Here is a 22,905-nt window from a genome sequence, read left to right on the forward strand (position 1 = left end):
GTGGTTGTCATGATGCTCGCCATTGATTGCTTGTAGAACAAGTGTGGGCACAATCACCCAGCGTAGAAGACTGGATAAAGTGTGGATTGTGAATGGAACAGGTATCATTTCATAAAAGCACTTTTACATACAGATATGCTGGGGGGCAGGTCTGAAAGCCAATAATACAAGTTAACTGCCATCAATTTTAAGGCCTATGACTTACGCAGATGCAAAGTGCACACTTCTACATTATGCCAGTAGCCCATCATTTTTAACACTGACATGTGGTGCCAACCAGCGAGAATTTAACGCTCACACAACTGATTAAATCTGCAATTAGCTGATATCTGATATCAGCTGACTGGCTCACTAGAGGCTTCTCCGGTGGACCCACGCACTCAATAATGGACCCCCTAATAAAACGAGACACTTAATCCCTTATGGACCGGGCTCATTTTCACCTTAACCCCTTAGGGACACAGCCTCATTTCACCTTAAGGACCAGGCCATTTTTTGCCAATCTGACTAGTGTCACTTTAAGTGCTGATAACTTTAAAACTCTTACTTACTTAGGCCGTTCAATATAAAATACCAAATTTACCAAAAATTTAGAAGAAAAAAAAAAAAAAAAAAAAAAAAAATTTTAAAAAGTTTCAGTTTCCCTACTTCTGTAATACCACAAAAAATCGTAATGACTTATTCCCCAAATGGATCTAAACATGAAGTAGACATATGGGGAATGGAATTTTATTTTTTGGGGATGTTACAAGGCTTTTCAAAAACCCAATTTTTAGGGACCAGTACAGGTCTGAAGTCACTTTGCGAGGCTTACATAATAGAAACCAGCCAAAAATGACCCCATTCTAGAAACTACACCCCTCAAGGTATTCAAAACTGATTTTACAAACTTTGTTAACCCTTTAGGTGTTGCACAAGAGTTATTGGCAAATGGGGATGAAATTTGCGAAGTTCATTTTTTTTGCCAAATTTTCCCTTTTAACCCATTTTTTCCCACTAACAAAGCAAGGGTTAACAGCCAAACAAGACTATCTTTATTGCCCTGCCTCTGCCATTTACAGAAACACCCCATATGTGGTCGTACACTACTGCACGGCCACACGGCGGAGTGTAGAGGGAACGGAGTGCCGTGTGGTTTTTGGAGAGCTGATTTTTATGGACCGGTTTATTTACATTGTGTCCCGTTTCAACCCCCCTGGAGTAGAAACTCCCTAAAAGTGACCCCATTTTGGAAACTACGGGATAAAGGTGGTGTTTTTTTGGATTATTTTTAGGGTACATATGATTTTTGATGGCTCTATATTACATTTTTGTGCGGCAAGGTTACCAAAAATTTAAATTCTGAAATGTCATCTCCATTTGCCATTAACTGTTGAGGAACACCTAAAAGGGTTAATACCGTTTGTAAAAATCAGTTTTGAATACCTTGATGGGTGTAGTTTATTAGATGGGGTCACTTTTAGGATGTTTTTACTCGGGGGGGGGGGGTTCAAAAGTGACATTGTGTCTATAAAAAAGGCCATAAAAATCGGCCTTCCAGAAACCATGTCTGTCCTTTCCTTTTGCAGTCTCCCTTTTACTGATACAGCAGTTTACGACCACAAATGTGGCGTTTCTGTAATATAAACTTTTGTTTGGTTGTTAACCCTTGCTTTGGTCAGAAAAGATCAGGTCCTTGAGGACTGCCTCATAGAACTGAAGGAATGTCCCTGTGTTGCCAGCGCGCTGTTGATTTTTCCGCACGGTTCCACAAGCGGACGTGGATCTGGTGGCAAGGGACTGGAACAAGGGGATACTAGTAAAAAAGCTACCCACGTACAGGTGGTAACCCTTATCAGCTGTGGGTGCATAAGGTCCCACACAAGTTTCCCACTAACACCCAGAGTGGGGGGACATTGTGGGGGTTCAATAGGGGAATCTCACCCCTTCTACACACCAAACTTGTAAGTGTACCCCAAGATACTCTCACAAAGTTTGTACAGCTTCACGCCATACCTCGCCACCTTAGAGGGAACATACTGGCGGAAAATGAGTCTCCAATTAAAAGCAATGAGAGAGATTCATCAACCGCGACTTCCCTTCCAAGTACATAGGCCTCCAAAAATTTGGCCCCAAAGTGATTGATGACCGGCCTGATTTTGTACAGGCGGTCATAGGCATGATCACCTTGAAGGGGGACATGCTGCATTATCTGGATAATGCAGGCATTTCAGAATGGCCTCAAAACGTGAACATGTCATGGCTGTACTGTAAAATGGGGTCTTGTAGAGGATGTCCCCACTCCAGTAATGCCCGACACTTTTTTTTTTTATAGGCCCATGTGCAGCACGAGGCCCAAAAACGTCCTCATCTCGGCTGCACTGACCGGAGTTCAGCCACTGGCCCTAGCCAAAAAGGAGCCCAGGTGTTGAGCAATGAACTGTTGGGTGTACAAGTTAGTTTGCTCCACCATCAGATTCACAAAGTGGTCACTGAAAAAAAAAAAAAGACTAAAATAGTCGGTCATTCAGTGAAGCCCACTGTGTGAATCTGGATTCCTGGTTGGCCAACAAAATCGGAATCACAGGCTCAAAATCCTCTGGGGAACACCATGCAAGTTCACCAGGCTCAGGTGGGCTGGAAAACTAGTACGAGCCCCAGAGCTGCTCGTACTAGTGTGGACCACAGGGTCCCTGGCATGGTGGTCCCTTTGCTCCACCTGGCGGAGTCTCCACCACCTTGGGTGCATGGGTGTTTGCGCTAGGGGGTCAAGGTGCTGCACCCATGGGGGGTTTAGGGTCACACAGCTGTGCTGTGGACCCCAGACACCTGATCAGGGTGATGCAACAGTTAGAAACTTTCCCTGAATATCCCCCTGCCTAATTTTTTCCTATGTACCCTTTAGTGCCAGGTGGCACTGTGGAAGGTCAGAAAGGGGGGTTGCTGGGCATGGGCACAGATCCAACGCTGTTCCTCCCTCCACAGGCTCCGGACACAGAAAGGGAGAGGAGGCAGAGCTGCAGGAAGTTTAAAACTCCCGCCCGCCCTGCAGCCAATCAGAAGCGATCCTGAGAGGTGATGGGATCCTCCCCCCGCATTGTCCCAGGGTGCCTGCTGATTTCAACAGGCACCCAGTTCCGATCACCGCACAGATTTACCGATACGTCATGTGTCCCCAACAGGTCAAAGGGGTTGTCTCATCTCAGTAAGTAGCATTCATCATTTAGAGAAAGTTAATACAAGCCACTTACTAATATATTATACATATTGCCTCCTTTGCCAGCTGGATTAATTTTTCCATCACATTATACACTGCTAGTTTCCACGGTTACAGACCCCCCTGCAATCCAGCAGTGGTGGTCGTGTTTGCGCAATACAGGAAAAAGCACTAGCATATGTGCCCTCCCATGGTCCCGGCCACCAGAGTACAAACCATAGAAATGCAGAAGACAAGGGGGAGAAAGACCACACAGTCCATCTACTGTCCTCATCTACCGAAATGAGTGTAACCTGCTAAATGCAAGGTCTGCATGTACAAAATAATGACATCCTCGTGGGCTTATCAGCCAAGTAGAAGTACAAGTGTCTGAAGTTACATAGGAAAGGATACAAGGATTGCCAAGGAGTATTATCGCACAACGTCTGAGGCACTCAGCCAACGCTCCGAAAGATACAAATTCTCAGCAGAGAAGTCAGCAATCAGCATCATCATCATCATGGCAGAAATAAATTAGAAGGATCAAAAGGCTCCACAGTTTACCAGTGAAAGAGGGTAAACGAAAGGATTAACATGAAGGACTTACCAACATGCCCGACAGCATCACAGTTATGGGCAGGCTTCGTCCCATGTCGATTTCAATAAGTTTCAATTGTTATACTGTCAGTCTTAGACTTAAAGGAGCACAAAACACACGGGGTATGGGGGTGGGGGCGGAGTGAGGAACCGCTCTGAATTTCTTGAGGCCAGGTCCAAATATGTATTAGGTCTCATTCACGCGCCTAAGTCCATATTTTAGTTCTCAAAAAACAGATCTGCAAAATATGGATATCTTCCATGTGCATCCCGTTTTTCTCACTTGCAATACGGAATAGGACAAGTTCTACAGTTTGTGGAATGGCCACATGGATCTACCAAAAAAGATACAGGCGTACATAGCCCCATAGAAGTGAATGGGCCAGTGTGCCATCCACAGCAAATCTAGCTCACCACGTGGCCACAGGATAGGGATAAATTCACAATAGAGGGACTCACAAATACTAGGACAGGTTACTGCTCACACAAATCTGAGGAAAGGTTAAATGAAGCAGTGGATGTCTGCTCCATTCAAACTCTAAGGGCTCTTTCACACCAGCAGACTCCGTGCGGGTAATACGCTACGTGAAAGAGCCAAGTCGCTTAAACATGATTGATAATGTTCCGTGTCTCTCTGATCTTTTTACTACAAAAGTCACTGACAACTTTATCTCACCGTGATTTTGTAGTAAAAAGATCAAAGAGAGGCCTGGAGCTGGGCTTGGCTCTCTTTCATGCAGTGGATTACCCGCACAGCATCCGCTCGTGTGAAAAAAGCCCTAAGGTTGATGGAAAACAGTGTTAAAAGGGGGTTTCTCTCTCCAGCAAATGGCATTTATCCAGTACATAAAGTTAATACAAGGCACTTACTAATTTTTTTTAATATCCATATTGTTCCTTTGCTGGCTAGATTCATTTTGCCATCACACTAAACTGCTCGCTTCCATGGTTACAGCCACCTGGCAATCCAGCACTGCTGGCCGTGCTTGCACAATTTAGGGAAATAAATGCACTCTGGTAGCTGGGATAGCATGAGTGAGCATAGTCCAGGTCTTTTTCCCTATATTGTGCAAACATGACCACCAGTGCTGAATTGCAGGGTGGTTGTAACCATGGAAACAAGCAACATATAATGTGATGGAAAAATGAATCCAGCTAACAAAGGAAGCAATATGGACAATCAATACATTAGTAAGTGCCTTGTATTAACTTTCTCTACATGATGAATCCCATTTGCTGAAGTGAGACAACCCCTTTAATTGAACCAAGACAGTTTTCCCCAAAAAATTAATAAAGATGACTTCACACGCAACCCTCGGTGCACTAACAAAGCAAGGAAAGCATACAATAACTGTGCCAATGTTTGGGTGAAAGTGCAATTTCTTTTCTTTTTTTTACATTCAGCGTTTTATATCTAGTAAGGACAAACAATTTACAAGACCACAATACCTTAAGCAGCCAGAGGTGTTCTTAAAGACAGTTGTCCACTCTGCATCTCGAGGCTTGGAGTCCTCATTTGGCTCATTCTCCCAGCCAGAGTGAGGTATGATCACCTCATTAGTAAGCGTCTGAAGACCGTGGTTGATGATCACCATCTTTAAGGGTTCATACGAGGACAGGTTCCACAGGGTACCTTAGGAAAGAACAACAAACGCTGCTAAGACGCATAGTCAGTAAATTATTTACAGTACGACAATCCTAACCAAGAGTAAGAAGGCATGAGGCACTTTCGTCACTGAAGTTAAACCCTTGTGTACGTCACCAGCAACACAATGGATTGGTTAGAATATGTTATCACTATCCAAAAGCTTCAAGCTACAGAAGGCTAACAAAAAGCTATACATTCTAAAAGAAACAAACACATCCACATGGATTCTCTAGCCCTGCACAGTATGAATGCAAAAATACACCATTATATACACCAAGTATTGACTACACTATTAATCTTCTTAAAGGCACTATCTTATCTGCAATTAACATGCAACCTTGCTCGTCTTCATACTAAAAGGGAGCTGTAAAAGGACATCTGCTGCCCGTCCGGTGATACCAGTAGTCAATACTGCGGCCGCACATGTTACCATTTATCATAATTTGAGGTCGAAAATGCTTGCATTTGCAAATCTTGTCTTAAGATTTACAAACCTCTCGAAAACAGAGGATAGAGGCCTTCTCTAACCTGCTAGCATTGTACAGGATTAGGAAATCAATACAAATCATTAAAGTATAGACTAAAATCTGTCTCCATTTGTTATTAAGCTGCCCAGATACAATACAAGCTGTTCTGCAGCTACATCCCTGATACAGAGCAGATTTACTGTATACCTGTATATTCTGAATTTAATTCTGTACACGTCTGATGTTCAGCAAGCACATATTGTTCTGAGAGTTTGGTCAAAGTAAATAGGCGATATTTTCCCCCTGCTTCCTCATGCTACTAAAATTGGTTGACATTCTAAAAGGAGTTGTCCGGCATTAGAAAAATGTGACTGGATCCTTCCAAAACACTGCCACACCTGTCTGCAGGTTGTAGACTGAATTGCATCTCAACCTCATGTCAATGGAGCAGAGCTGCAATACCAGATATACCCCATGGACAGGTTGTGGTGGGGTACCTGAAGAAAGAAGCAGTGTTCTTCTAATCCTATACAACCCTTTAAAATAGAAAGTATAGTAACAATATTGGAGGTTTGTAGGCACAGAGTCAACCAATTATCAAATCACTAATGATTGCCACCAGTTTGTAGTTTATTACGACGATTCAGCTGTTTGGGAGTGGCACCAAAGCAGCACAGCTCTGTAGCGCTGCTCTCACTGAAGTGAATGGGAGCAGCAGAGCAGTTACAAGCTCCGTCCACTGCAAAGTGCCCAAAGCTGTACAGTTCTGGTGCTCCCTTCTGACAGCACAGCTACTCCAAAACACCCGATAAGCAAGAGGTGCAGGTTGCCAGACCCCTACTGATCATATAATTGATGGCCTGTCCTGAAAATAGGCCATCTATATTAGAATCCTGGTATACCACTTTAAGGCCTACACACTCAATGCTTTTATCATATATGTTGGGCACTTTCTTTAATAGACTCCTATAAAGGCTGCAGGTCGAATCAGTGGTATAGGGTACCCAAAGACAAGATTTTACCCAACTGAGATGATCAAAGTCTTAAAAGGGGTTGCCCAGTACATAAACAAACGTACGTCTCGTGTTTTGTATTCCCAGCAATGAATATCTATAAAGGAGGGAATGGGTGCTTCACAATAACATAGTAACGAATGCCACAATGTTTAGAAGAGGAAAAGGCAGAGCATTGTGTGTTTTCTTAAGTGTCTGGGAGGGATGCTTGCCATTTTTCACAAAAACTCCTGGGCGCTCCCATAGAAGTTACAGACTGGTGTTTTGACTTTAGCATATAAAAGGCAAGCCAAGGCTGTCAAACGCTTGCCAGATATCCAAAGGTGTCAGGGGACGGCCTCACAACGACCACAGCTGCCAAAAATTGATATGGCCAGTCACACTTTAACCACGTTTGGTTAGGAAGCTAACTGCTCATCTTGCTGAAACCATTTTCAGTGAATAGCAGTGAAGAACTGTAGCCACTGCAAACTACTCCAAATAAAATATGTGAAGTATAACCAGTTCTTTCTACTTCATAACATTTAACTATTCAGCCCTTCCACTGGTATTCTTTAAAATAGAAGGAACACAACAGTAGCTGGCCCCCATTACCATTTATAAAAAATTACATAAACAACCCGGGAAGAATGTGTGCTGTAAATAAGCAGTGTGAAGAAGAAACCCTTAGTATACATGTTGACATGTGCAGGTTATGGGATCCAAGCTTCCTTAGATAAACCATAAATCACTCACCATTTTCCCACTTCTAGCGGCACCATTACTTAGTAGCATACCCAGGGGTCTAATGAACACTGCCATAGTAGCTCTGTACAGCCCCTCAAGAAGTACAGAGCTGTAATAAGGAGCCCATGCGTCACTGTAAAGATTGTGTGGATCTGGGCAAGGAAAGTCCACAGCAGAATTCCGTAGCAGCAAGTACAAACCTCATTCGCATGTCGTAGAAAATTGCTGCATGGAAACTGACCGGTGGTTTTATAAGGCTCAGCATGTCATGTTTCTCTGCATATTTAACCCCTTTCCACATATCAGGGATGAGATCCACAATGAAATCTACAGAAAAAAGGTCAATTAATGGATCTGTGGTGGATTTTTCCACCACATGTGGACCCAGCCCAAGGACCTGGTGATCACCTGTCTACACAATAGATATCTCAAGAACCTCCTAATGGAAGATACATTTACTGTCTCACTCTTTAAAAGATGGCACCAGTATCGTGGAAACTGCACTTTCAGCGATTGTTTCACCAGGTATTTATGTAGTAATATGGAGCAAAAATATCTGGTTATTTAAAGAGAATATTGAATGAGAATCTTCTATTAAGAGTAAGACTGTGTAAAGGCAGCAAGCAATTATTGGGAACAAACCAGTCTCGATAGCTAGCTGATTGAGCGGAGTTGAGAGCTACATTTACATGCAGCAATTTCTTCTGCTATATGGGGATGAACGATCACAACTGCAATCGCTCATCCCCATACAGACTGTCTTGTGTAAACAGCAATTTGCTGTCCAGAAACAATCTACTCCTCAGAAACCATGATTTTGGGCCGGATCCAGAAAAACGGATTACATTTGAATCCTGATCAGGATTTTGATCACAATAAAAAAAAATGCATTGGAAAAAACGGATCCGCCATTTATGGACTTTAACTTATTTTTTTTTCACATTTTTCGGGTTTAACATGCAAAAGCCGGATCCGGTTTGACTGAACACACGGTGTCGGATCCGGCATTAATGCAAGTCAGTGGGAAAAAGACCGGATCCGGCGTTCAAAGTGTTCAGGATTTTTGGCCAGAGGTAAAAATACAACATGCTACGGTTTTCTGAAAAGCCTGATCAGTCAAAAAGATTGAACTGAAGACATCCTGATGCATCCTGAATGGATTACTCTCCATTCAGAATGCATTAGGATAAAACTGATCAGTTATTTTCCGGATTCGAGTCCCTAGGACGGAACTCTGCGCCGGAGAAGAAAAACGCTAGTGTGAAATAGGGTTGTTGCGGGTATCGAAATTTCGATACCCAATCGATACTTTTGTCCCGGTATCGATACGATACCGGGATTTCAGTTTTTTCGATACTGGGCTGCGCTTCTGCGCAATCTAGTATCTCTGAACATGAGCGCGCTGCTATCGGCGCGCTCATGTTCTCTCAGCAGCACGGGGAGAAGGAAGCTGTCCTCCCTCCCCCTGTGCTGCTGCCGCTACCACCAATGAGAAGAGAGGGGCGGAGGAGGGGCGGCAATGAGAAGAGAGGGGCGGAGGAGGGGCGGCATGAGAGAGGGGCGGCACACTGAGAGAAGGGGCGGCAATGAGAAGAGAGGGGCGGCAATGAGAGAAGGGGCGGCAATGAGAAGAGAGGGGCGGCAATGAGAAGAGAGGGGCGGCAATGAGAAGAGAGGGGCGGAGGAGGGGCGGCACCACGGAGGAGGGGCGGCAATGAGAAGAGAGGGGCGGAGGAGGGGCGGGCGCACTGCGCCACCAATGATAGGATTATTTCCACACAGAGCGGCGCCCAGCGATGTCTCTGCACTCACCATTAGTCCTGGGCGCCGCTCCGTTCGCCCGCAGTGCCCCATTACTGTCTCCTCTCCTGCTCCACATGCTGCTGATTACTATCGGAGCGATGGGAGGAGACATCAGCTTCACTAGTGGGCGTTCCTTTTCCCTGCGCTGCGATTGGACAGCGCTACAGCCAGGGAGAAGGAACGCCCACTAGTGAAGCTGATGTCTCCTCCCATCGCTCTGATAGTAATCAGCAGCATGTGGAGCAGGAGAGGAGACAGTAATGGAGCACTGCAGGCGAACGGAGCGGCGCCCAGGACTAATTGTGAGTGCTGAGACATCGCTGGGCGCCGCTCTGTGTGGCCTGATAGTGAAAGTCTGGAGTCCCATATAGTAGTCAGTCTTTAACACATACAGGAGGCGGGTGCTGGCAGCAGAATCGCATTGCCGGCACCCTGCACCTGACAGGGAGCTGCGATCAGCGGCAGTTAACTGCCGCTGATCTGCCAGTACCCGCCTCCTGTATAAAGGGGTAATTATCATTGGTGGTGCAGTGTGCCCCCCAACCCATTAAAATCATTGGTGGCACAGTGCGCCGGCCCATCTCAACCCCCCAGTATTAAAATCATTGGTGGCAGTGGCCACAGGGACCTCTCCCCTCCCCCTCATTGGTGGTGCAGTGGCAGCTTCTGATCGGAGCCCCAGCAGTGTAATGTTGGGGCTCCGATCGGTTACCATGGCAGCCAGGACGCTACAGAAGCCCTGGTTGCCATGGTAACATCCCTGATGCTGTGTGCACAAAGCACAGAGCAGCAGGGACAGTGTGAAGTCCTATTCACCCTGATAGAGATCTATCAGGCTGAATAGGAAAAGGGATGAAAGATCCCAGGTTCTAGCCCCTAAGGGGGGGGAAATAGTTATTAAATAAAAAGTGTAAAAAAACAAACAAAAAAAAAACACTAAAATATGAAGTATAAATCGCCCCCTTTTCCCAATTTCACATATAAAATATATAAATAAACATATTACGTCGCCACGTCAGAAAAGTCCAAACTATTAAAATATAAAAAAAAAAAAAATCTAGGTGGTGAATGCCGGAACAGAAAAAATAAAATAAAAACTGCGCGATTCGCCATTTTTAAAAATGAGGAATGCACGTGGCTTTTTTTGTTTATTTTTTTTGCGTGGTATCGAATGGTATCGAGTATCGCAATACTTTTTCATGGTATCGAAACCGAATCAAAAATTTGGTATCGCAACAACTCTAGTGTGAAAGTACCCTAAAGTGAGGAAAATTGGCTTCTACCTCAGTTTTTTTTTTGCCTTCCTCTGGATCAACTTGCAGGATAACAGGCCGAACTGGATGGACAGAGGTCGTTTTTCAGCCCTCTAAACCAGGTTACTAAAGGGGTCTTAAGGAGGTCACAGTGAAAGGAGTTGCACTATGATGCAATCACACATACCTGTTATCAGCTCTCTCACTTCCATGTCATTTGTCTTCCTCAGAAGTCGTATTAAAGCAGGAATTCCATCACAGTTCTTAATTGACACTTTGTTTTCATTATCTTTTCCATACGAAATGTTACGGAGGGCTCCGCAGGCTTTTCTGTGGACTTCAGGCTTTGGATGGTCTAATAAACCCACCAGAATGGGAATGCCTTTGAGATGCCTTACCTCTTTCTTTATTTTATCATTTTCATAGCACAAGTGCTGCAAATAGGCAGCTGCGTTGGACTTGACTGGGTCAATTGGATGATTGAGCATTGCAATGACCTCTGGAAGGTCAGGATCTCTCCATCGTGGATCTTTACGGATGCTGTCGATGGAAGGTGAACGCTTTCCCAGTCGGTCTATACTGGCAAGACTTCCTCTCTCAGGCTGAGCCAGAGGAGCTGCATAACCACCATGAAGGTAGGGGATTCTCTCCTCAATCAGTTCAGATTCCAGAGGGTCATCATAAGCCCTGAGGAATTAAAGAGACATACATCTAAATAAATCCATATGTGGCACAGAGAATCTCATGCTAACATTTTTATGGAACCAGTTTAATACGCAATATAGAACCAAATGTCAGCTAGACAATAAAATATTTCAGATAATGCAACACACAACGCTGAAAACCCCTTTAATTCACTACTGGTACTGGATTCCTAAACTGCATCAGGAGACCTGAATCTGCAGCTGTACCCTTACTCTCTCCTTACATAGGGGACAGGGTCTGGAGTAATGACGCGTGTAAATAAGAATCCAGCCAATGGCTAAGGTGTATTGCTGCCTTTAAGACAGGCCACCAATATCAGACTGGTGAGGGTCTGACTTTCCCCACCAATCAGCTGACGGAAGGGAAATGTGCTGCCTCCCCTTCATGTTTACCAGGCTTCGCTCAAAACATTTTATGGTAGTATATGCTATTGCCACTCAGCCCCATTCACTTTTATGAGAAGGAGTAGCAGTGAGTTATAGTACTAGCCACAACCACTGGAAAAGGCATGAACGGGACACTGGTGGGAATGAGCTAACTGGTGTTACTGCACAGATGTATGAAGAACGAAATCAAGGTCTCAAACGGATCATTCAGGGAGGTTCTGCAGAAAAATCACATCCTGACCCCAAAAATGTTCCTTATTTTAAAATGTCAGAGTAGCATTCAGACCACACACTGCTAGAGGACCTTCTGTTGGCAACCAGCGAGGTATCCAAAGAGAAGAGGACTAGATCTGTAAATGCTCTAAACTGTGCTTCATTCAGCTGAAATCATGCATTGTGCTTTTTTATACCCAAATTTCTTCGTGTTGTGGCACCATGTTTAGACACCATGGGGAAGGGGGGGGGGGGATTTATCATTAGAGCATGTGAGTTTTTGAGCGATATAAAGCCACAATTTGTATCAATTGCAGTTTTGTGCAAAAAGTCTTTTTGCCATATTATGCCACCCTCGGAGCTTTTGAAAAATGGGTGTGAAAGTAAATGTGGTTAGCAGTGTTAATTAGTTTCACTCCAGATTTAATTACTAAGACTTTATTTTATTTGCAACATTTTTAAAAAGTCACATTAGTCGCAGCATTACTTTGCAAAAATGCAAGATTAAAAGATGTGCCAAATTGATCAAACTGCACTTGTCATTTGGTGCAAACTACTCCAAAAGCAGACTCTGGCAAAAGCGGACTTCATAAATGACCCTCATTTTAAAATTCACACCAATGGAATTAGCTGGGGCATGACTCAGATGATGCGTTGTCAAATGTCTCACATAATCGAGCACAAAGAGAAGCTGCCGATATCAGCCGATTCCTGTAAAGCCAATTACAGCTTCATCAGAATGAACACTGGACAGTGCCAGCAGTCCAGGCCGAAGGGTGACAAAACCTCTTATTGCTGGCCACGAATACATCAAGAACTAGGATTAAGGTTACTTTCACACTGGTGGCAGGCTGTCATGTCGTAGTTTTGTTCCGGCTGCCTCTCGGCATGTTTGTCGGGCTGCGCCCGGAACTCTGGCCCGCCCAGTTATAGTGAATGAGGCTTGAGCGGAATGCCGGTGGCATACGTACAGTAGCACAGATCCGGCAGGCTGTTCACCCAAAACAGGCTGCCACTAATGTGAAAGTAGCCTTAGGCGAATATTAAGTTAAACCTCTCTTGGATCATGGGGCTGTACGGGTTTTACCTAGTCTGAAGCTTTGCAAACTTTTGGTACATTGCTCATGACAGTCATATAGCTGTAAGCCATCCTGCCATCTGATCCAGCTTAAGGGCCAGTAAATAAAGAGTTTTTTGCACTCCTACTGAACTTTTTCTCCTACTGAAATGAATGAGAAGAGTCGGGGGGGGGGGGGGGGGGGAACTAAAAAATGCAGTTTTGTATTTGACAGCCACTGAAACAAAAAAAAAAAAACACACACACACACAAAAACATGTTAACATCCCCCCCCCCCCCCAACACTTAGCAACCATGTTGTACCGTATATATCACAATTAGTCTCCCTCAATATTTCAGGTCTGCATCCAATCCGCATTATTTGCGCATTGGATGCAAACCCATTCATTTCAATGGGTCTGTAAAAAAAACGCAGACAGCACACCATAAACTGTCCTTATCCGTATGTCAATTGGGCAGAAAATGCTCCAAGACAAAAAAAAATAAATAAAAATTATTAAAAATAAGATAATAAATAAAAAATAATAAATAATAAATAATAAAGCTTTTTGTCGTCAGCTAGCCCCCTCCAAAAATTGAATTAAAAGTAATCAAAAAGATATCATGGCGGAATAGTTTTTTTTTTCAGCTTTATCGCACACAGAATTTTTTCCCTGTTTTCCAGCACAAGATATGGCAAGATGAAATGGTACCATCAAGTCCCTGCAACAAATAAGCCCTCATACAGCTAAGTGAAAGGAAAAGTAAAAAAAAAAAAAAGTTAGGGCTCTTGGAAGGAGGGAATGGGAAAATATAAGTGGAAAAAATGAAATTTGTTCTTTCAGAGCTAGTAGCCATGTGGGTGGTTTTACTAGCAATAAGCCCTACTTGGCTACTGAGCTCAGAAGATTCTAAAGAGATTACAAGTTATATTGAACCTTTCCCATAAAACTACTTATCAGTCCGCTCAGTTCCTTCTGCTCTATAATGTTGTTCGTAGATTGCACTGCATATTCATGGCGAAAGGTTCTCGACGTTTTATTTACAGGAAACCCCATAATCCCTTTAATTGTTCTGTTTAGATTAGCTGCTTGAACAAACTATCTGGATGAACTGCCTATTAACAGTGAACCTGTGCATGATCCTATTTAAAGCCACACAGCCCTAATTGGCATTGAAACTTGTGCCAGATTACAGCAAATGCCCAACACGCATCTGCAAATTTGTTTTCTCCACATTGGCAGAAGAATTTCTCAATGTAGTGAGAGATGATAAACCCTGCTCCTGTAAAATACTGCCCACAGTGTGAAGCCAAACACTCCTCCTCTAGGACAAAGGGCGAGGCAAAACCAATCCCTTGGACGAGATGTAAACAGACTTTTCACCGTATGCTAAAACTATTATATCATAGGAAAATGTTTGTACTTTCCTGATTACTTTAACAATGAGGGTACGGCCGCATAGGGTGGAACATCCGTAGCAAATTTTCTGCATTTCTACAGCTAGAGTCTCAAAAAAAATTAGTTGCAAAATCCACATATGCTGCAGATTTCACCCCATACACTGCAAATCTACTGTTGGAACTCGCAGCAAAAAAACACACATGCTGCAGATTCAAAATCCACACTGCAGGCCAATTTGCATCATGGTTATTTTAACAGCGCGTGTAATGAGACTTCTTAAAAACCCGTCCACAGTGCTGGTATCATAGAAAACAGCAAAACTGCAGATCAGTCCAAAGTGGATGCACCCCGAGTACAATGACATGGAGACGTAATCTGCACTGGAAAACATCGGTTGCAGATTTACCCCTTCAACCCCGGAAGATTTTTTCATTGTTGCCTTTTAAATCTTTAACTCCCTGCTTTTCTGTTCCCATAGCTGTACGAAAGCTTGTTTTTTGCAAGACAACTTGTACTTTCTAATGGCACCGATTTAATATTGCATAGCATGTAATGGGAAGAAAAAACTCAGTTGTTTTTTTATGGTGTGCCCAATGCGGTAAAACTGACCAGAGCCCTTCATTCCTGGGTAGGTACCATTACAGCAATAAGGCTACTTTCACACTAGCGTTCGATCGGATCCGTTCTGAACGGATCCGATCATAATAATGCAGACGGAGGCTCCGTTCAGAACGGATCCGTCTGCATTATTTTGGCATTTAAAAGCTAAGTGTGAAAATAGCCTCGGACGGATCCGTCCAGACTTTCAATGTAAAGTCAATGGGGGACGGATCCGCTTGAAGATTGAGCCATATTGTGGCATCTTCAAACGGATCCGTCCCCATTGACTTACATTGTAAGTCTGGACGGATCCGCACGCCTCCGCACGGCCAGGCGGACACCCGAACGCTGCAAGCAGCGTTCAGCTGTCCGCCTGTCCGTGCGGAGGCGAGCGGAGCGGAGGCTGAACGCCGCCAGACTGATGCAGTCTGAGCGGATCCGCATCCATTCAGACTGCATCAGGGCTGGACGGAAGCGTTCGGGTCCGCTCGTGAGCCCCTTCAAACGGAGCTCACGAGCGGACCGACGAACGCTAGTGTGAAAGTAGCCTAACCATATAGTTCAGTTTTATTGATCCTATTCTGGGATGTGTATGACTGATAATTTTTTGGGGGGAGATGTGAAGCAACCAAAAACCGCAAGTCATTTTGATTTTTGTCATGGTGGGCGATTCTAGGGAGGCTCGTTCCCATTGCATCGTCTGCTATTGGCTAATTTACGTGAGACACCCTTTAAAGTGGTATTCCTTTAACCTAAACTGACCATTATAGAACACCAACACCATGATCTGCATTATATTGTATATTATAGTCCCCATATTGGAATGCAACTTACCATATGGCTGTCCGTTTTTTTTTTTTTTTTTGCGAAAACACAAACTTTTCAATATGTTAATTAGCTCTGAAGGTGCCCAGGGGCTGCCTCATCTCAACCCCTCCCCTTTTACCCCTCTGGCCCGTCCTAGGTTCTTCAGAAATCCAGCGCCAGCGCCGTTCAGAAGATTCGCCGTGCCTGCGCACTTCATTCCCCATTATGGGCAGAGGCACAAGAGTGTTTAATGCGCATGTGCCAGAATAGGAAATGAAGTACGCAGGCACGGCGAGTCTTATGAACGGTGCTGGATTTCTGAAGAACCTGGGGGGGGGGGGCAGAAGGGTGAAAGGGGAGGGGTTTCATATGAAAAGCGACGAGGGGCCTGGGCACCGGCCGCTTGAACGCCATCCCTGGGTACCTTCATTAACATTTTTTTTTGAATGCAGATCATGGTGTTAGTTTTCTATAATGGTCAGTTTAGGTGAAAGACTCCCTTTAATAAAAACAATGACTGAACTGCTACTTTTGTTCATTCCACCACACACACACACACACACACACACACACACCTTAAGCAGGCTGCCCGGCATAGATCTGGCCGCATTCCGGCAAAAATGCTGAGAATTGGCCGAACACAAACCGCTGCAGTTTGCGTCCGCCCGATTCCCTGCACTTCTGCCAGATTAGGCAGTTGGATCTACATGAAGTAGGTCTGAAAATAGCCTAAAAGGGTTTGTTACAAAATATAAACTTTTCCCCTATCCACGGAACAGGAGATGGGCAAGGTCCATAGTCCCCCAAATGAATGAAGCCAAGGTTAAGAATGCACACTGCTGGGGAACTAGTAGATCCCAGCTCAGATCTGTGGATAGGGAATAAGTTTATAACTTAATACAAACTCGATAATGCCCAAAAAGGCCCTGTCATTTAGCATCCATCAGCATGATCAACAAGCTATACTATGTGATAAGGTTGGTTAGGCCGATTAAATCGATATATATGTTATGTCTGTACGTAGAACCATTGCTGAAATATTTGCATTTGTAGTGATACACAAAAGGAGCTGGACTGAGTACCAAGAAGCTGGTCAGAGCCCTTGGAGCACCGTTTTTGTAACACTCCTCTGCTCTGGGCACTCCCCACTTTGACACAGCTAGACCAAAGCCATTGTCTCCACTTCTAGTTGTAGTCTTCGATGCAAGCACAGCATGGATCTCCATGGTTCAGGAAGCAGCAGCAGACCCACTGTGCAAATGCCAAGTCGCTGAGCAGGTGCAAGAATACAGGGCTGGATGAGATTTCTAATTAGCCCTGTCCAAAAATAAGGGGTGTTACAGAAGTGGTGCTCCAAAGGCTCCAGCCAGCCCCTTTGTGCTCAAAGCAGTTTGTGCAGATTAGTAAAAACATAGATCTCGGCAATGATCCAAAGTACAGACATAAAAAAAGGGTATGGTTTTAATCAGCATGATCAACCCTACCACACAGTATGCCTGGTTTAATGGGGCTTATTCTGCAGAAATATTTTTTTAATGATCTATTTACTGAACTCTGAGGGCTGTTTTTTTATGTTTATTACTTTTGCTAAAACAGAAGGATTCTCACTTTCCAAGATCCACAACTTTTACACTTTTCTGTTAACCATTTTATATAAAGCAGCATAAGGCTACATTCACACTAGCGTTTTTTTTTGCGGATCAGTCATTGTTCTGCAAAAAAACGCTTCCGTTACAATAATACAACTCATGCATCCATCATGAACGGATCCGGTTGTATTATATCTTCTATAGCCATGACGGACAGTCATGAACACAACTGAAAGCAAATGGCAGGACAGATCCGTTTTCTGTCGTGTCAGAAAACAGATCCGTCCCCCATTGACTTACATCAGTCTTGCTCAGCTTGCAGCGTTATTCTGTCTGCGATGGGGACGCAACCAAACGGAATGGAATGCATTTTGGTGCATTCCGTTTCGTTCAGTTTTGTCCTCAATGATAATGAATGGGGACAAAACTGAATAGTTTTCTTCCGCTACTGAGATTCTATGACTGATCTCAATAGCGTAATTAAAAACACTAGTGTGAAAGTAGCCTAAGTATGTCTGTGCGTAGGTGATGTATACAACAGGCTAAGGAGCTGACCCTGCAGTAGCCAGGAATGGACATAATACAATGCTGGTAAAAATAAATCATAAGTATTGCAGTGTATGGGGCAAGCAATTGCACGACATTTCTAACATACTCAAGTAGACCTCAGTGAACCTGTTGGCAAGCTTAATATGAAAAACCGTGCTGACAGAATCCATTGAAGATGTACTTGACTGATCGCGTAATCTCAACATTATTATTGCACAGAGCTATTTGAACGTTAACTTTAAAAAGCTGCCCTTTAAAATTAGTACCAGTAACTATGTGGTATTTTTCTTAATAAAAAAATAATAAAAAAATAAAAAATAAAGTAATCAGCAACAAAACTTAAGATATTTTGTAGTGGGTTTGATTACCTTGTTTTGTGGGGCCGGCTTGTAAGAGGCATGCCAGGAAGGACTCTTCTATTCATGGTTGAGTAATCTGGATCTAACTCGTAGCCTTCATCATCCGCTCCAAGACTACGATTATCATCCTCTAGACCATATGGCTCAGGCTGGAAACGCTCTGGCTGGGATCGGTTTAAGTCCACACTACTTCCAATTGGCACTTGGGGCTGCGCAATAGGAACATAGTTCTCCCTACGAGTTGGGAGGGTATAACTGCCATCTTCAGGGCGATAACTATTTCCCGGAGTGTAAGCGTATCGTGGGCGGTAATTAATTCCACGGGACAGGCTTCCATAGTTGTCTGGCATTTCTCCGTAGCCTTCATGTGCCATGAAGGGGCGGTACGGGGTCTCGTGATGATCACCATAAGAATCACTGTAACTGTTGTTGTAGGACCTAGTCAAAGTTGAAGTTCCCTGTGGGTTTATAAAACGTTCCCCATTTTTCATGTATCTTCTGTCAATAGAATCTGTGTAACCAGCGATTGGAGAGGAAGCATCAATTACAGGCATCCCATCTGGACCAAGTGGCACTTGGCGCACGGTTCTAGTGGTGACTGTTTTTACCATCTTTGTAACCTGAAGAGAAATACATTCAGCTAAAAAGCTAAATAAAACCTCAACAAAACTGCTCATTTTCTGAAAGAATACTTACATAATTAGTATGGGTGAAAAGAAGATATAAATATCCATCAAGTGCAAACATGGGGAAAAGAAAGGTGGGATTAGGTAACAGAAAAAAAATAAAAATTAAATAATAATCATAAGAAATCCTCGTCAAGAACAGCCATAATACAAAGAAGGCTAAAGACCCTTTTAAAGGAACATGGAGATAACATAACAAATCTCTCACTCCGATCACCTCATTAAGGGCTCATGCACACAAACGTATTACGTATTTTCTTCAGTGTCAGTTACATTATTTTTTTTGCGGACCGTATGCATTCCGAATATATCCGTTCCACAAAAAGATATACCATGTCCTATTATTGTCCGCATCACAGAAAAGGATAGTACTGTTCTTTTAGGGGCCAACTGTTCCGCCCCACAAAATATGGAATACACATGGACGACGGCCAAATTTTTGTGGCTCCGTGTTTTGCAGACTGCAAAATACATACGGTTGTGTGAATGAGGCCTTCGACTGAGTGGAGAACAAATTAAAATGGACTGGGCGGCACGTAGTAATATGCACTATGAGGTGTATTGTTTTTCCAAACCATACCAGATGATGTCTAGTGCTTCCAGCTGCCAAAACTGAATATCAGCTAATAATCACCAGGTCTACATTCATAAATAGGGCTGTCTGGGTGAAACCTTTAGGTCTCTTTCACACAGGCAGTATGGATTGTGTCAGGATCTGTTCAGGTAAAAACGCATGGTCCACACAAGTTAAGTTACTTTCTGCAGCTGCATTCAGGGTGTGCATTTTTTCTGTCCATATTGCATGCCGTTTTCATGCGCATGAAGGACAATCTACACCTTCTAGCAACCATGAGTGAAAAATTGTATTCCATGCGGATACCTTCGAATTGTCACACAAGTATCATTCACTTCTAAAAGGACCAGAGCTGCATGAAAACCACACAATACACAATGTCCTGAATGCAAAAGTGATGCGTGAAAAACATGGAAGCGTCAGGATTCAGTCACACATCACATCCAGAAGGAAAGCTCACTTGTGTGGAATAGGCCTTACAGTTTCGGACCATTTGCTTTCGAAGAAAAAAAAAAACTATTGAACCTTAGGGATGATCTGTCAGAATCCATGAACAATTAAAGTTAAAAAAGTTGTGAAACTTTTGAAACGCGTATCAGACTTTTTGTAGTTCAACTTCTTAAATAAATCAAATGGTTAGCGCATACAGCTCATCAAAAAATTTCTGCCTTATTTCTGAAAACCAATTTTCTTTATTGCCATCAGTTAAATCATTACAGAAATCAAATGCCGTTCCTCACCTTACATAATACTGTCAGTGATATCCAGTACATTCCAGAACTCTAAGGGTTACACAGCATCATAAAATCAAAATAATGCTCCGTGACCCCAGCAGCGCTGGAAGTTCAGGACAGGAGCTGCGCAGCGAGTCCGGAGCGCGATATTAGCCTAAGGCACTGTTCACAAGACAAAAATCAGTGGCCGAAAATTCTGTAGCAAATAACTAGCTCAAAAAGGGTCGTTTTTAGTGGCAAATTTGTAATTTGCTGGAAGTTTTAGAGGAATTTACAAAAGTATTTGGTTGAGGTTTCTTTGTTTGCCCACCGACGTCTATGAAATCCACAATTAAATCTGCTTCCAAGAATTAAACTTGTCACTGAGCGTTTTTCAAATTAACTACTGAAAAAAAACTGCATGCAAAAAGGTGGAATTTAAAACTAAATGCAATGAAAAAAAATATTGGCAAGTTTTGGTTGCGGATTTAGCAGCTGAAAGCACCCATTTTTCATTGCTAGACCAGTGGCAGATTTTTGCCAAGTGAACATACCCCAATACCAACAAAAATACAAAGGAGATAAGCAAGGAGAACACAACATAAAAGCACATACAAGGATAGACTGTCAAAAAGAATAGGCTTCACATGGCCAATAAATGAGGTGATGATGAGAGTAATACATACGTGGGTTCCCATTAGGTGGTTATCTTAAAGACATGTCTTTAGTAACTACTTGCATCCCCCATGCAATAACTGGGGTATCTATTCTTACAACTAATATTCTGCCATACCTTTATCATTCCTTCTAGAAGTTATAAATGCACTGCTGAAGGTTCAGATGGATTTTACCAGTTGGCTGTGCATTCCTGCAAAGTGACAGCACTGATCGGTAGTGTTGAGCGAATCCAACTGTTAAACTTAGGGGAAATTTGATTCGCCGTGAAGCTGAATTACCTCGTTCTTACGAATTGATTTCCTCTGTAATGGGGTTTAAAAAAACAAAACCATACTCCCCACATACATTTAATTTGCAAAGAGCTCACCACCACTATCTTAACTGAAGATGGCACTTGAAATCTCGCACACAGTAATGTAGAACGTCACCACACAGGCCGACGTGACAATGCCCTCACTCTCCACGTGAGATTTCGCACTGGATCTCCAATCAAGATGTCGCCGGTCAATTCTTCACGATCAAATGAATGAGGTAATCATAGACCTTAATATTAAGGCGCTCCCAGTCATTGCACCCACCACTTACATAGAAATGCACTTCGTGACTAAGTAATTCATCACAAACTGAATTTTTTGGCAAATTTCTGCAAAGAAGCCGAATCGAATTTAAGAACTTGGCTCATCTCTACAGATTGGATAATGTTAGACTGTGCAGGAGACAGCCCAACTGGTAACGGTCATCTGGACCTTAACTGCAAAATGCTAGCAATTCAGAATTTAAAGGAATAATAAATAAAGGGCAAGTCTGAGTCATAAGAATAGATGTGCCATAATTGTTATTATAGAGTGACACAAAGTACATTCCAATTCATACCGACAATGCTTTTAGTTAAACAGGCAAGAATACTTCACATGTGAAAAAAAAGCAAAGCCGTTTCAAGGGAATTTTTCAGAACCATGTATTCTCAGGTCTTATTAGATGTGCTTGCACCTTTATACCATCTAAGCCATCTTCAAGGTCACCTTCACTGGATCATGCAAAATGTTTGATTCCCAGCACTGATACCTCGTGAGGATACAAAAGGAAAGGCAACACTCCCCTTTGTGTTCAGAATGCATAAGAGGACTTTTCTAGCTCTATCTGCAGATTTAAAATTACTAGTTTGAAGACAATACTGTAAGAAGCTGCTGAGAGAAGCTTCATATCAAACACACAAGAGCACCCAAACACTCCAGTAAATAATAGTCTACACAGGAAATAGATTATGGACAAAGAAGGATTGAAGGTTAATATTTATATATTAGGTGTATTGTAGCTAGATGGAATGACATGGCCATACCTTGGTTTCGGTCCTTCTAGTGGTTCCATCATCTGATGTGACAATGGACACATGGGAGGTGGGAGTTCCAGGATCCTCTTCTACAGTAACTGTCTCTTCCATCATCTCTGGAGGTTCTTGCATCATGGTCATTGAGGTCTGGTTACTGGGACTTTGCTCCTGCAGGTAGAAAATTTTAGGGTTACAAAAAGCAATGTTTTCTGGTCTTATTACAGACAATGAATAAGAAAAAAAAAAGTTTGGCAGCCAATCAAGCAGTGAATAAATATCCAATAAGCAGAGCACTTCACAGATAAATTACCAGAACACTCCATTAATCTGCATTTACTTGTTTTCTGTTCAGAAGGATATTACATTTTTAATACTGTATGAGAGAGAGAGATCAAAACTCAAAGGCAACTAAGTTTCCATGACCATGTGTCGCCATCATGTTACTTTTTTACACAAGTTTTCCTTTTATGACCATTACATAATGTATATACTGCAGGTCTGTAGTATACAGACAGGCAGTGCGTGAGCTCTTCAGTCACTGGTGGGATAAAACAAGAACTCGTGATATAGTAAC

At 43.1% G+C, this 22,905-nt stretch overlaps 1 protein-coding gene across 3 annotated transcripts in view; it reads right to left on the bottom strand.

The window, feature by feature from the left end:
- Positions 1–22,905, bottom strand: part of ARVCF (ARVCF delta catenin family member) — a 574,725-nt gene that overhangs the window by 50,984 nt on the left and 500,836 nt on the right. For all 3 annotated transcript variants that reach the window (XM_044275582.1, XM_044275583.1, XM_044275581.1), the window contains 4 exons: positions 22,341–22,499; positions 18,360–18,970; positions 10,870–11,369; positions 5,222–5,405 (listed from right to left, as the gene is read on the bottom strand). In XM_044275582.1, the coding sequence (XP_044131517.1) occupies positions 5,222–5,405; positions 10,870–11,369; positions 18,360–18,970; positions 22,341–22,472 (1,427 nt within the window). In that variant the 5' untranslated portion in view covers positions 22,473–22,499. The remainder of the gene's footprint in view (positions 1–5,221; positions 5,406–10,869; positions 11,370–18,359; positions 18,971–22,340; positions 22,500–22,905) is intronic.

The sequence above is a fragment of the Bufo gargarizans genome, chromosome 1 (assembly GCF_014858855.1).
Source record: "Bufo gargarizans isolate SCDJY-AF-19 chromosome 1, ASM1485885v1, whole genome shotgun sequence".
NCBI lineage: Eukaryota > Metazoa > Chordata > Amphibia > Anura > Bufonidae > Bufo > Bufo gargarizans.